Source organism: Antedon mediterranea, chromosome 5 (assembly GCF_964355755.1).
Source record: "Antedon mediterranea chromosome 5, ecAntMedi1.1, whole genome shotgun sequence".
Classification (NCBI taxonomy): Eukaryota; Metazoa; Echinodermata; class Crinoidea; order Comatulida; family Antedonidae; genus Antedon; species Antedon mediterranea.
In genome coordinates this window covers 16,172,173-16,187,577 of record NC_092674.1, presented here as the reverse complement: position 1 = coordinate 16,187,577, position 15,405 = coordinate 16,172,173, and the positions used below count along the sequence as shown (strand labels likewise).

At 33.3% G+C, this 15,405-nt stretch overlaps 1 protein-coding gene across 4 annotated transcripts in view; it reads right to left on the bottom strand.

Moving 5' to 3' along the window:
- Positions 1-15,405, bottom strand: part of LOC140050422 (transmembrane and coiled-coil domain-containing protein 3-like) — a 48,426-nt gene that overhangs the window by 16,909 nt on the left and 16,112 nt on the right. For all 4 annotated transcript variants that reach the window (XM_072095593.1, XM_072095596.1, XM_072095594.1 and 1 more), the window contains 3 exons: positions 14,997-15,186; positions 11,057-11,251; positions 9,839-9,975 (listed from right to left, as the gene is read on the bottom strand). In XM_072095593.1, the coding sequence (XP_071951694.1) occupies positions 9,839-9,975; positions 11,057-11,251; positions 14,997-15,186 (522 nt within the window). The remainder of the gene's footprint in view (positions 1-9,838; positions 9,976-11,056; positions 11,252-14,996; positions 15,187-15,405) is intronic.

Sequence of the window (15,405 nt, the reverse complement as noted above, 5' to 3'; positions counted from 1 at the left end):
TTTCTCTAAAACGTGTAAACAGAACATATCGTAACTTTGTCAACATATCGACATTTACGTGAACTTGTGCACCTCCTATTTTTGAATGCCGTCAGAATTGCGCAACGTGACTTACGCGCGATTTTATGAATTTTAATGATTGATCATAGACTAAAAACCAAACATAATTTTGTTTTGACACTTTGTGAAAATTTAACTCATATCAAGTGCAAACTTTCTATGGATTAAAAATATGTGCATGTTTCACAAAAAGTTACGCGCGCATGCGCGTTTAAAATTTTAGGATGCGAAAAATCAACATCTAATCAACTTTCTATGCGTTTCATGTCATTTTGAGCATGTCAAAAATTCCCATGCGCGCGAAAATTTTTACGCACGCGGTGCACACGTAGCGTTAAAAACTTATTTTTCCCCCGTGATTTATGTTTTTTCAGCCTTTTCTAGTAATGTTACCAACTTTTAAAAAATTTCAACTAAAAATTACGTCATACGAGCACGTCGAATTAGATAATTTGCGCCAGTTTTTGGTGAAAAAGTTCAAAAATTCGTCAAAATTATGCCTATTTTTAAACAGTCATAGATTCTAAACTACGTAGAGAACTTTTTTTTAATCACATATTCTGGAAGTTGATGAGTTGTAGATATCGGATTATTGCATTAATATGGCTAACCGGACATTGTGACGTCATCGTATGGCCACGCGAATATAAAATATAGGATTTTTGTCTCTTTCGTCATAGCTCATCACATTTAACAGAGTGCATCTCCACTTATTCGTTGTCCATTTTCACCCCGATTTTAATATATTCTAGGTCAATCAACTATCTTTTGCATGAATTAAAATTTTTTTTATTTTTTTAACGTCATCATGCCTAAAAATTTAAATTACGTTGATCATTAATTTCATCTTTACAGTAAATTTTAATCTGTTATAGCTCGTAAGAATAAAATGTGATAATCACGATTAAAACGTTTTCAGGAAGCTATTGTATTGTAGATACAAAATCATGTGAAAATTGTGCCAATTGAATGTTGTGACGTCATCATATGGCCAGTTAAATAAAAAAAGTCGTATTTTCGTCTTTTGCGTTATATTTTATTACATTTAAAAGAGCGCGCATCAATATTTCACGTATTCAAATTTCTTCTACACGTTAATATGTTGTTGCTGAGATAATTTCATTCTGAAATTTCTACTTTTGCATTTCATTTTGAAATCGTCAAGATGTTAAAAATTACAATAAAATACCGGTCCCGTAATTTCACCTATTTTACACTGTTTGTGATATGTATACAGATTGTACTGTGTATACTATATGACACAATATAACAGAATTCAGAAATAACAACATATCATATTCTTCAGTTCAGGTCATAATGCCTTAATATTTTTCGGTGCAATATTCTAACGTATGACGTGCACGTGGCGTTTGTCGAGCGGATAACTAACTCGTCAAAGTGACGAGTTTCATGTGTAGTTTATTTATTCTCTCCTTAGCACTATTTTGTCAGTGAATTATCTTGATATCAGTTTCATCTATCTAAGTCAATTTTTCAGAGTATATTCCTTATGGCCAGGAATCGATGTGGTTATGTTTTCAGGGTGCGCAATCAAACATTACGCGGTCTACGCGCGATTTAACGAAATCACATTTGTAATCATATCTTCACAAACATGAATCACTTTTAAACAAAATTTGGTACTCATAAATTTCAGGTCATATTTCATCATATGGCAATACAATTACGTGCGTAGTGCATATAACGCATGCGTACGCGCGCTTAAAATGTTGAAAATTGTCAGAATTTATTTTCGATGAAATTAGAGTACGTTTCAGGCAATTTTAAGCGTTTAAAAAATTGCCATGAGTGCGCAGATTTTTGCACGCGCACTGCGCGTCAAATGTTAATGCGCACTGTTTTTGTCCGATTACTGTTGTATAACCTTTCTTTAATAATATCATCATATTTTATTCACTTTTCAATGCGAAACAGCGTTATACGCGCATGTCAAAAGTGACAGGCTACGCACGTGTAAGTTAAAGACCCCTTCCCTGCAATTTTGGACGTTTTTTGGAAAATAATACATATATATCACTTTAAAAACATTAAACCATGTCATTCCTTGTCTTAAATGTACGTTTTATGGTAAATTATGATAAAAAGTGAGAAACAATGCACTACCTAAGTAGCTCGCGGCGATCGACCTCTCGTGGACGGTCTCAGGCCTAGCCTAGCTAGGCTTAGTTTTGTAGGCCTAGCTGGTAAACATTGGTAACGTACGAACATCGTACGCTAGCTATATACCTAGCCTGACGTTGTATAGTTGCTGCATTAATTATCTTTCTATTTTTGCCAGACTCCGTTGATACAAATTGGGGAAAACCCGGTATTTTCGCTGAAAAGTTAGGAGTCTTCCATTTGTTTTGGCTTCACGCGATCGATCGAAAAGTGGGCGAATTACAGGTGAAAAACAACAATATCAATCCGCGCGCAATGCATTTTGGGATTTATAGCGGGCCGCTATAATTATTAAAATCGATTTATTTTTCACATTTTTAACCGTTTAAAGACGAAAAAAGTTATCGCAATAGGACCATATAGTATTATTTTTACATTAAATATAGTTTGTGATCTTAAATTAGATCTAAAAAACGTAGGGAATGGGGCTTTAACAAAATGGTGAAAATATGCTAAATTTTAAAATTAATATATATCGTTAGAATGCTCGGGAACACCTATTTTTTATTTAATTTTCTTGAAGTGTATGTATCATATGTATGATTTATTATGAAATTAGAAGAACAAAAGTTGATTAAGTCATCATTAATGGCATATTAAATTTAACAAAATTAATTTCGACAATCAAACAAATTATAACATTTTCTTAGGCCAAAATAACAAACTTAACATTAACTTTCTTCCTTATGAAGTTCATATATTAAAGTTAAAAGTATATACTTTGACAGTGCATCATTTTTTTTAATTTTTAATGATGTCATCATAGTAAAACATTATAATTCATTGCGGTATGTAATAATCTATCTGCACCAAAGTGGTTACTGCATAGTAAATACACGGAGGAATCTTCCCATAACTTTTAGTCAGTTGTGTATGGCTCGGTGGTCTTTGCTCGTGTCTTTAGCATTCAAGGTACCGAGTTCGAGTCTCACCTTGGGAAACGAAACGAAATAAGATATTTTTTTATTATCCGTATTGTTTGTTCAATTGTACTGTATTTCTTAGTGTATAGATTATACAGATGATTTATAATGAAATTTAGATAAAAACACAAATGTGGTTTATGACATTATATACGCAGAAGGATCTTTGATCGGATTATGATACCGGCTATTGTATTTGCGTTAGCAAGATCCTATCATATATTACAAATAACTAAAGATTCTGAGAAAATCAATCAATCAAAATATCTTAAATCAATCAATTATCTTTATTTAAATCAATGCATATAACCTATAATTCGTCATAGTGACGAATTAAATCTAGTTGTTATTATTTTAGTGTACATCAAATTTCATTAATTATTAGAAGTAATTGCTTAGATGAAAGGCTACCGCATTGTTAAAGATACTCCAAGGAATATGTTTGGCTTAGTAAATAAATGTATAAAGTGATGAAGCATTAGCGTGTTTTATATTGAATTTTCACTTAATTACCATTGCTATAGCATTTATGTTTTGTTACGATATTATTGATTATGAAGACAATTTTGGATTAATTTGAGATCACGAGTATACCATATCACATTGTTTTGTATTGTTTGTATGTTAGTTATCTTATATACATGTATGTATTTTCTCTTTTAGTTTCAGAATAAACACTACTTCAATTGGAATAAACTCCGGAATAAATATATAAATATTTGGAATCCTAGTTTTATTATCTTTTCGAACCGGGGTTACAAATTGGAGGCTCGTCCAGGAAACCCAATTGAAGATTTTTACATGGATGATACCGTCTCTCATAATTCTACACATTTTGGTCCTAAATAAATGGAAAGATTGGATGCGTAAATCAGTTTAGGTCAGGTCTATGAGAGACTTTATTTCTCAAGTTCGATAAGAAAGTTCATGAAACACGGGACATTTACGAGGTGGGTAGAGCCTCCGTATCTTTCACACCCCTACTAATTCTAGAGAAAATGTTCCCATTTTGGACAAATCTGAATTTCTCTATTTTGGACACATCATTTCTCTATTCTGGACAAAATTTCTCAATTTTGGACAAATCGGATTTCCCAATATATTGGACAGCTTCTCTATTTTGGACACAGCACTTCTCTATTCTGGACAGAAATTTCCCCATTTTGGATAAATCTGAATTTCTCTGTTGTGGACACATCACTTCCCCATTTTGGACGAATCGGATTTCCCTTTATATTGGACAATTTCTCTATTTTGGACACATCACTTCTCTATTCTGGACAGAAATTTTCCCATTCTGGACAAATCGGATTTCTCTATATTAGACAGCTTTCTTATTTTGGACACAGCACTTCCCCATTCTGGACAGGAATTTCCCCATTTTGGACAAATCGGATTTTTCTATGTTGGACAACTTCCCTATTTTTTCGATTTTGTCCTTATTCTGGACAAAATATTTCTCCATTTTTTACACAAATTTCTCAATTTTGAACAAAATTCACGACATCCATTGTGGTTTATCAGCTTCGACTGAATGCTGGATCTAGCATTCACTGTAGGGGAAAAATGCTTCTCCATGCCACATAGTATTCAAAATAAATCATGCATGCTATTATTGGTAAAAAAAAGCCAAAGTGCATATTGGCAACCATTCATTTCATCTAAAGAATTAAAAGGAATGGAATTTCATAACTGATTGTCAAATCCAAACAAAAGGTCATCTCCTAATCATCAGTAAGAACTTTATGCATTGGGATGCACGCACGCCCCCCCCCCCCCTATAAATCTGGAAAAAAAAAAATTATCCTACCATAAAGGAAAAAAAATCGGGAAAAGGAGCGTAAAAAAGATTAAAACTTTCACTTTTGATTTAAATACATTGTTTCAGCACCGTTTGTTTCAACAACAACTAAAGCTCTGTCTACACTATCAAACTTTATGTGACACATCACATTTTTTTGTCACAAACTTTGATAGTGTAGACAGTGCTTAAGAATGAAAACTTAAATAAACATGAATTATTCATCGCTTATTTTTTATTGTTGAAAAGTTTCAAAATTATGTCATAAACTTTGCTCTGCCTAGAATACCAAACGTAAAATTGAGCATATACAATTAAATCCTGTAAATAAAGGAACCGAGTCGAGTATACTGTGCTACGCATGCGTAAATGACTGTATTCTTTCATCTACCATCATAATGCGTAAGTCCCTAGTCTGTAGCTTTTCTAAACCTTATGCCTAGATACAGTATAGCTTAGGCTATCCAAAGGTGACACACGCATTTACGCCCATAGTTAGTATACATAAGTTTCACTTTCAGCTTTAATGGTCTACACTACTAGCTATAGAAGGCATAAGTCCAGCCTGGTGTGTAGACTAGTAAAACAATTAAAATCAAATGCCTCTATTAAATAATTTTCTTTGCATATTCTAAACTAAAATTTAAAAGTTTTAAACCAAGATTTTTAAGCCTTTTTACATAAAAATGGTACAGTCCGCTGGGGTCAGAATTTTCCAGATTTGTACCACCTTGCTTGTTCCAAGTACAATAAATTCTTCAATTATACATACATTTACGTAAGGGAAAATTTCAGTAAATCGCAAGAAAATATAATTTGTACTCAATGGTATAGAAAGTCGGTACATACTTTTGGTTATGATTTTTACTACATAATGAAATCAAATATGCTAATCAAGTTGAGTTAATTATTTTATTATGATAATTATTCATGATTAAAAAAAAAAAAATAATTTAAACCATTTGCCTTGAATAGATCACAAAAGTAAAGAATATCAGGCCCGTAACCAGGGGTGGGGGATCGCTGAACAGAGAGTTCCGCATGGCCTCCCACTTTTTTTTGCTTGTTTACTACAGGCCTAGTCAAGCCTTAATAAATTTAACTAATTTAAATCGTCATTCAATTAACAAACGACATACGAATATATTTTACAACCAAAACCAATTGTTAATATCAATTATCTTATTAGTTTTACGCTTAAAATATAAATTTGAGCTACCAAACACCAAGACGTCTGGATCTTTAAAAAAAAGTTATGGTACGCGCAGGAAAGATGGATCTTCTCGCGTGTACGGCGTGTAAGTCTATTTGGCGCGGTCAGTCAGTAGATACTAGTTTATGAACCAAACCAAACGATTTTGTGCTTATTATTACATTGTCCTCTGTAAGGTAAGATTGACTTTTCTTTTATTATCATTTTTTTATGATCGAACGTCTTTTTGAATATTGTCCAGTAGGCCTACAGTAATACAAGTCTTGGACGTTTGATAATTAGAAAACAAAATGTTGTATTAGCATAAAGAGAGACCCGGTTTCGCGGACAAAATGGCTTTGGAATAATCATGCCAATTCTTAATAATTCTTTCAAACACAGGGAATCGAATCATGGGACACTCAGAGCAGATGCGACCAAAAACGTGCAGCGGTAAACTGTCAGATAGATTCTAGATAAATTCTTCAAACGGTATGAGGATCAGGAAGAATGGAACAAGAAAAAGGACACGGTGAATCCGCATGCAGAATGCGCATACCATATCCGGGCGATGGAAGCAGCAGAGAGTTTGATACATAGTTTCGAAAGTCCAGAAGCGAACATCACATGAAATAGACACATATTGAAATGTATAATCATGGTGACAAGGAAAACTTGAATACGGACGGCAACCCGGGTAACTTCCTGCCGCTCCTTAAATTGTTGGCCCATCATGACACGATTTTAAAATGTCATCTAGATTTACCAATTATGAAAAACACAACATACTGCAAAGATCCAAAATGAAGTCATCAATGTAATAAGCGATGACATTATTCTAAAACAGCATATTGCAGATGACATCAAGTGTATTTTAGCTGACCTAGGAATTCATTTCATTTATTTGTCTCGTAAAACGTGGACAAAGAACAAGAAAACATCACACAAAACCAGATAGAGACAGGATTCCTAAAAAGCGAACTAAATCACTATCTAGTAGGTCTTCTATTGCACTGATTGTATAAAAAACATTTAGAATATAATTTGTATAAACATAAAAAATGCATATAATACTATATCAAAATAAATTAAAATATATTGCAATATCATTAAAAATCATCAATACATAGCAAAATCTTAGTTAAAATAAATTTAAAGCTTATTTATAAAAGTCTTAATACCAATATTTAAAATGAATAAAATCTCTTATTTAATTCTTCCAGTAGTTCCTCCCATGCACCGGGAAATATGTGGAAAATTGAGTATTTTAAAGAATTTGTCCCAGCAAAAGGGTGTATGAATATGAGATGATCACCGTGACGAGGGTTGATTGAAATATGGTTTAAAATATCCACAGTATATATGCCATAAAGACACTTGACAATAAATGACATGGATAAATGTTGGAAATGTTTTTCAAGTGAACTTAATCCTAAAACATTAAGATGCCGTTCATAGGAAATATCATCCCCATAGAAACAAGTTTTAGTCATTCGGCGTTCATGGACTTGTTCCAATGAGTAGAGATGTCCTTTTTGGTAAGGTAACCATGCAGGTATACCATATTCAATAATCAGACTTACAATAGCACAGAATAATTTTGGAATTACAATAATTGATATCATTAACATGCATGGCCAGGGGTATGATGGTGCAGCAGCGATGTCCAGCAAGCGTATTGGTGTACAGAAACTGATTCGAGATGACACCCCAAAAGCAATAATGCATTGCAGTGGTCATTGCCTGAATTTGGTTATAGGACATGCGTGTTCCAACACCGATGTTAGCAATATGCTAGATAAAATAAAAGCTGTAACTCTGTACTTTAAACATAGTCCGAAGAGACAGGGGCTCTTAGCGCATATTATTTCTAAAGCTGCGCCTAACGTTAAACACAAGCCGTTACTGGACCTGTGCAAGAACCGCTGGGCAGAACGACAAGTCGCATTTTAATGATTTGCATCAGTACTTGCTTAGTAAAGTGTTATTGTTAAATAATTGCACATGAACTGCATCAAGATACTATAAATGAAGAATTCAGAGCGAAATGGGAGGAAAAGTCTAAACAAGACGTTACATCAATTCTCGAGTCGATAACGTCATTTGGGTTTCTTATCACCTTTTCTATTGTTTATTATTCACTCGCACATCTTGTTGGAATCACCGTAAAGCTTCAAAAGTCGTCTTTGGACATTTTAGAAGCTCACACAAGGGTACAAGAATTCAAGGAATATTTCGTGGAGCGCAGAAACAATATCGACAACGTAATGGCCGACATATATACGAAATGTGTTGAGATGGCGTTGAAGGTTGGTTTCCTCCAAACCGTGTATTATAGCACGTTAGATGCACCGTAGTAATGCCCCAGCAGAGAGTGTTAAGGATTACTACAAATGAAACCTGATGATTCCCTTTACAGACCACATTATAAAGGAGCTCGACGCCATGTTTTCTAGTCTACAAACAACAGCGACTACATTAAAAGGTCGAGTCTACATACGGCAAACATTGATGTCACTGATGCTGTGGCCATGTATGAAGATGATTTACAGACGCCACATCTTGTGAACACCCAACTCGATCGATGGAAACATAAATTCAGAAATGTTTCGAACATCGAAACACCGAGCTCCCTTGCTCAGGCATTAAAGGCATGCGACAGGTCAATGTTTCCAAACATCTACGATTTACTAAAAATGCACATTAACGATGACTTCGTGCGAATGCGAACACAGTTTAGTACCATTCGTCGGTTGCATACGTATCTGCCCGCCTCCATGGGTCAAAAGTGTCTGTCGAGCTTGGCACTCTTTACAATTCATTATGACCACAGGATAGATATGGACGAAGTGGTGAAGATATTTGCTGAACAGCACCCGAGGAAAATGTAAATAGGTCCTTTATCATGAAACAGACAGACAGTCAAACCTTTTAAGCAATATTTTACTGTCTGTAATAATAATAATAACACCACTGTGTTAAATATCAGCATTATCATAAAAACACAATGCATTACATTCAATACAAAAACGGTGTCTACCTATGAATATGAAAGGTTTGGTTTTCTGTTTTTGAAAGATGAAAGGTTGTTTTTGAAACATACTGAAATTAAAGAAGTTAAAAAATGGAATTTGTAAACTGTTGATTGAGTCTTTTGAATGAACGTACAGTCATCATGTAGATCTATAGATTATTATAATAATATTATCAATAATTTGTATATAGTGCCAGGTTATAAAGTTATGAAGCTCTTTTTAACAATAACAGCAAAGAGTTGCCGTATCAACTGTGGTGTGTGTATGTGAGTGTGTTGTGTGTAGGCTTAAATAAACTTTTTTTATTTCAATACTCTCATTCGGATGTCTGGCGGTGTCACAATCTTCAAAAATGGCATATGACGCTCTATAAATAGTGAATTACAAATTATATAGTTCAGAAATACAAGAGAATAGCCAGAAATACGATTTGCGGTTTCACTAAAGAATTTAAACGATCCACCCCACCATCGAACCTGATTATGGCCCTGAATATGTTTCTGCCAATTGAGATAAACCAAATAATTGTTTTGCATATACAGTATGTTCATTTCTTAATAACTACCTAATATACATCACTTAATTTTCACTTAATAGAAGGTTCAAGCTATCAATGAGGACTCTATATAATAAGGATATTTCTTACCGTAAGCATAAAAAAAGCCAATGATACTGCCCCTAGTAACAATAGCTCCTTGTTTGCCTCACCTCTGAGTCTGTAAAATATAGGTGAAACTAAATATCGGCTAATGAAGAAACTCAGCATCAACACTGACCATAGAGCTAACAAAAAAGAATATACAAAGATTAGAAATATACATTATTTATAAAATATCTTCTGTAATCTTAAAGTGCTTTAAAGTGTTCTGAAACTTGAAGATTTTTAGGCCTTGTAAAAGCAGACTCAAGAAGAAAATATACTTGTAATAGTTTATTTATTAATGCCCATCCTCTAGTAAGTGTACACGTATGGTTCTTGTAATAGTTTATTTATTAATGGCCATCCTCTAGTAAGTGTACACGTATGGTTCTTGTAATAGTTTATTTATTAATGCCCATCCTCTAGTAAGTGTACACGTATGGTTCTTGTAATAGTTTATTTATTAATGCCCATCCTCTAGTAAGTGTACACGTATGGTTCTTGTAATAGTTTATTTATTAATGCCCATCCTCTAGTAAGTGTACACGTATGGTTCTTGTAATAGTTTATTTATTAATGCCCATCCTCTAGTAAGTGTACACGTATGGTTCTTGTAATAGTTTATTTATTAATGGCCATCCTCTAGTAAGTGTACACGTATGGTTCTTGTAATAGTTTATTTATTAATGCCCATCCTCTAGTAAGTGTACACGTATGGTTCTTGTAATAGTTTATTTATTAATGCCCATCCTCTAGTAAGTGTACACGTATGGTTCTTGTAATAGTTTATTTATTAATGCCCATCCTCTAGTAAGTGTACACGTATGGTTCTTGGAAACATAAATAATGCCTTAGAAAACCTTTAACATGTGAAATGTAAACAAAAACCTTTCTTTTATTTAGTATACACAACTTGGGACCAAACCTACAATAATATAATTTTGCTCGTTTTTTTTCATTTGGATTTACCTTTTGTGTTGTTTTTTTTTTGTTAAACCTCTTACCTATTCGTTGGTGTGAAAATGAAAAAAACATATGGATGAATTCTAAACAATTATCAGGAATTCCCCAGTACTTCCTCTAAACTGATTGATTGAAGCTCTCTTTTTTCATTTTTAATAATTTTAATATCTATGTAAAAATAATTCCTATTCAGTCTTTATTGACTGCGATTTGTATTTAAAATACACATTATGATTGTTAGTTTGTTGTGTTTTAACTTACATGCAACTATTTCAAATATCAAAATAAGTACATGAAAAAACTTGAAAGCTTTAGATGAAGAGTGATGTTCATGAATCACAAGTTGGTTATTAGCACCTGCTAATGCTGGGAGTATTGCCACTAACAAACCTAGTTGAATGTCTTGTACCACCAGAATACTAAGCAAAGTACTGCTGTAATCTGTATCCTCTTTATCTAAAAAATGGAAATACAAGCTTTATTAATAACAGCATTTGATGAATTGTTGGTATTTCTCTACAAATTAACAGACACAGTGTCATTTCAAGGTATTGTTGCGGTGGCAAAATTTGCATATCGCTCGCCCGGTGAGGCGAAGCGTTGTCTAGCGTGGTTTGCGAAATGTTAGGCGCTCAATCGCTCGACATCACTGCATTGAGTCATTAATTCCCACAGCCAATTGTGCGGGACATCTAGGAGTGATTGTTTAGAGCTTATTTATCGTGGGGCGCAGTGTGCATTGGTTGCACCTAACTGTATAAGCCTGGCCTTTTATAAGAATTGGTAGAACCATGATGCTCATATTATTGTAGTTCAGTTATAAACCGACGGACTGGGGTGAGCGCAGTATCGCGGATTGAAACTCCCGACAAGGCTCCCAGCTGAACGTGCATGGAATTTGTCGTCTCCTATGATAGTCTAAGCAGCCTTTGGCAGTGGACATTGTGAGTATATAAGTTATACCTAATAGTCGCTTGATAAAAATTTATGTTTCTTATGATAATTGAAGTTCACCATAGAATTTGTTAGTATTGTTTATATATGTCTGATTCAAATATAGTGTCACCTACGTTCAAGTACATGAGGTTACACTTAACAATCTGTTAATTTGTACAACCGGAGGAAGTCTGAAAGCCACAGCCATTTTAATCATGTTAACCACTGGAAGAAGAGACGGCTAGCGTGTGGAACTGTAGCTTACACTTGGACATTCGAAAAGATAACTTGGTGTTGTAAATCCACAGTATCAGAATAATAAGCAGTAGTATATTTCCATATTATTTGAATTGCATTAGGTAATAACAGTTGATTGTTGACACTTAAGTCACATAAGTACCACACTGGAGCTAGTATTTACTCTGTAAGCCCTGAGTGGCAATTATTGTAAAGTTGTTGAGAAGGGTAATATCATTGAAGACACCCTGGTGGTAATTGGAGACGGGTTACGTCGTAATATATTAATCCAGATTTATAACAAATTTAATGTTATTGATAAGAACCATACTGTAAGAGTCCTGGTAATTGGAGACAGGTCATACTTAAGTAGATTTATTATCCATAAGGTTAAATTATTGCCCTCAATTGTGGTCACTCACTTGTTTGAGGTCCATGGTTTTTGTGTTTGTATCATTTTGTGTTTGTTCACGTTTGATAAGAAATTGATCATAGAAGAATAAATTGATTTTGCATTCGGTACATGTTGTATGAGACTCCCTTTTGTTGCATACCTAAGACAGAAGCTAGACCTTCGGTCCAAATTGTTCATTCATGATTTTCATGGTGACACACAGAATGTCCCAAAACAACTCCTGATATGCAGTGTATCTCAGGAGTATGTAATTTACACAAATATTAAAATTATTTTATCTATCTAGGGTCAGATGTCAGAATTTTATTTTTTTTTATTGCCAATTTCCATTTCTTGAATGAAAACCAAGTGAGCTGTCATTTTTTGTTATGACTCCATCATTTGGCTAACATTTAAATCCTTAAATTTTTTCGATCTAATTTACGGCCACAAACTGTATTTTACGTGAAATTACTATACCGGCTTACTGCGATAGTTTTTCGTCTTTAAACGGTAAAAATGTGAAATATAAGTCGGCCCACTACCCGTACCATGTATAAATACCATGTGGATAACACCGATACAGTTAAATGTATAGTTACTTGCCATTGAAACATATGTTCCATGATTTAAACCTGTGAACTCACATAAACTACGAGGGTTTGATTGTTCAATACCATATTCAATTGTTTACCAGACAGCCCACTGTTTTCCATTCCAGGAGGCAGAGCAGCTGTGAATGTACCCTTACTGTGTATCTGTACACTTTTCAACACTCTTGTTGCTGTTTATATTGTTGTTACCATACATCTATTTTCATTAATAATAAATTACCTTTTTCCCATTTCTCATGTTTTCTAGTATGTTCTTGCATTTGAGATTAGAAAAGAACAGATCCCTATTTTGCAACATACATCACTATTAATCTTAACCGTTAACCATCCATTTGTTTCCTCAGTGCAGATAATGAGCACTTTTACCAAGGTAGAAATATTTAACATAGGCAAACAGAGGCAAATTGCAGAAGTTAAAAAAGCCAAAAAACCAAATAGAGGTTTTATTACACTAGTGGTCGAATTACCTGCATATAAAATAGAATTAAAAATGTTATTTGTTTTTTTAGTTCACCTTGGTGGATAACTGTTGAAACTTATCATCAAATTTGTTTTCCTGTATTATATATTAGTTAGTCCTGTATTATATTTTAATATTGACTAGTTTAATCAACTATCTTTCGCATGAGTTAAAAAATATTTTATCATACAGACATATCATGTCTAAAAATTTAAATAATGTGGGTCAATTATTTTCATCTTTACAGTAAATTTCAATCTGTTAAAGCTCTTTATAGAATAAAAAGTGATACTCGTGATTAAAACGTATTCTAGATGATATTAAATTGTAGATACAAATTCATGTACAAATTTATCGGATGTTGTCGTATCGTGATGTGCTTCATTTTGATGACGTCACCATTTTTAAAATAGGAATAAATGGCGGGTCTCGTAATTTTACCTATGCTACACTGTATGTAATATGTATACAGAATTTAGTGTATACTGTATATATATTTAGACACAAAATAGACAGCACACTAACATTCCATTTTTGTCAGGTCATAATAGCATAATCTTTTTTGTGCGCAATATTCTAACTTATGGTGTGCACATGATTTGTCATGCGGATAACTAACTCGTCAAAGTGACGAGTTCAAATCTAGTCGTCTTTCTTTCATTAATTTTTGTGAGTTGCCTATCTCTGAAATGTGAAAACATAACATTTCATAACTTTGTCAACCTATGGACATTTATGTGAAGTTGTGCACTTATTTTTGCATGGTTGCGCAACATGACTAAAGCACGATTATAAGAATTGTTATGATTGATCATAGAATAAAAACCAAACTTAATTTTTATTGACAATTGGTAAAAGTTTAATTCATATCAATGGCAAATTTTCTGTGGATAAAAAATGGCGTTTTGTACACAAAGTTATGCGCGCACACGCATTTAAAATTTCAAAATGCGCAAAATTAATTTTTAATCAACTTTCTACACGAATATGGCATTTAACGCATGTCAAAAATTCCCACGCACACACTTTTTTACATGGAATGTAAAAAACATTTTTTTTTACTTGAATTATATTTTTCCAGCCTTTTCTAGCAGTTTGAAATAAATAATAAGACCAATTTCCACTTTCAAGCACGCCATGCAAACAAGTTGAATTTGACAATTTCTGCGCATTTTAGTTGAAAAATGTCAAAATAATGCCTATTTCATAGCTCTTCATGATCAAAGGTGACCACTAATTTGTTTAACTTATTTTGCAAGCAGAAAGTTGTAGATATGAATTTATGCAAAATTGTTACCTCTCGGATGTTATGATGTCATCATATGGCCACCCGAATATAAAATATATTGTTTTTGTCTCTTTCGTCATAGCTCATCGCATTAAATAGAGCGCATCTTGCCTATTCATACCTCAATTTCTCCCACTTTTTATTATATGTTTGCTCAATCAATTAGTTTTATTTAATATTTGTATTTTTGCTGGACATCTTACTTCTACTCAGTTATAGTTATCCTATTTTAGTACAAACAATAAATAATATAGTATATATATATAGTATACCTTCAGCTTTTCCATGTTTATGAGTAGATCCTAGAAACTTCACCACCAATGGTGTACTAGACAATGAAAGACAGGCTGCAATAAAGGTACTTTGACTTGGTGCAATATGAAGAAAATAACCACATACCAGACCAAACAGCACCATTAACATAGTCATAGACATACTTCCAAATACCGCAACATGTAAAACCTTTAAAGAAAGTGCACATAATTTAGCAACATTTTATATAAATTAACTGATGTCAGGTCTGTCTCAACTGGTTGAATTTGTTTTGCTTATTTTAGTTAAAATTCATTAAGATTGTGAAACAATTTGTTCTGTATTTACCAATGATATGAGTACAATTTTAATTTGACAGTTTAATAGGCAGATATAATCCTGTACCCCATTTATTTTGAGAGGTGAAAA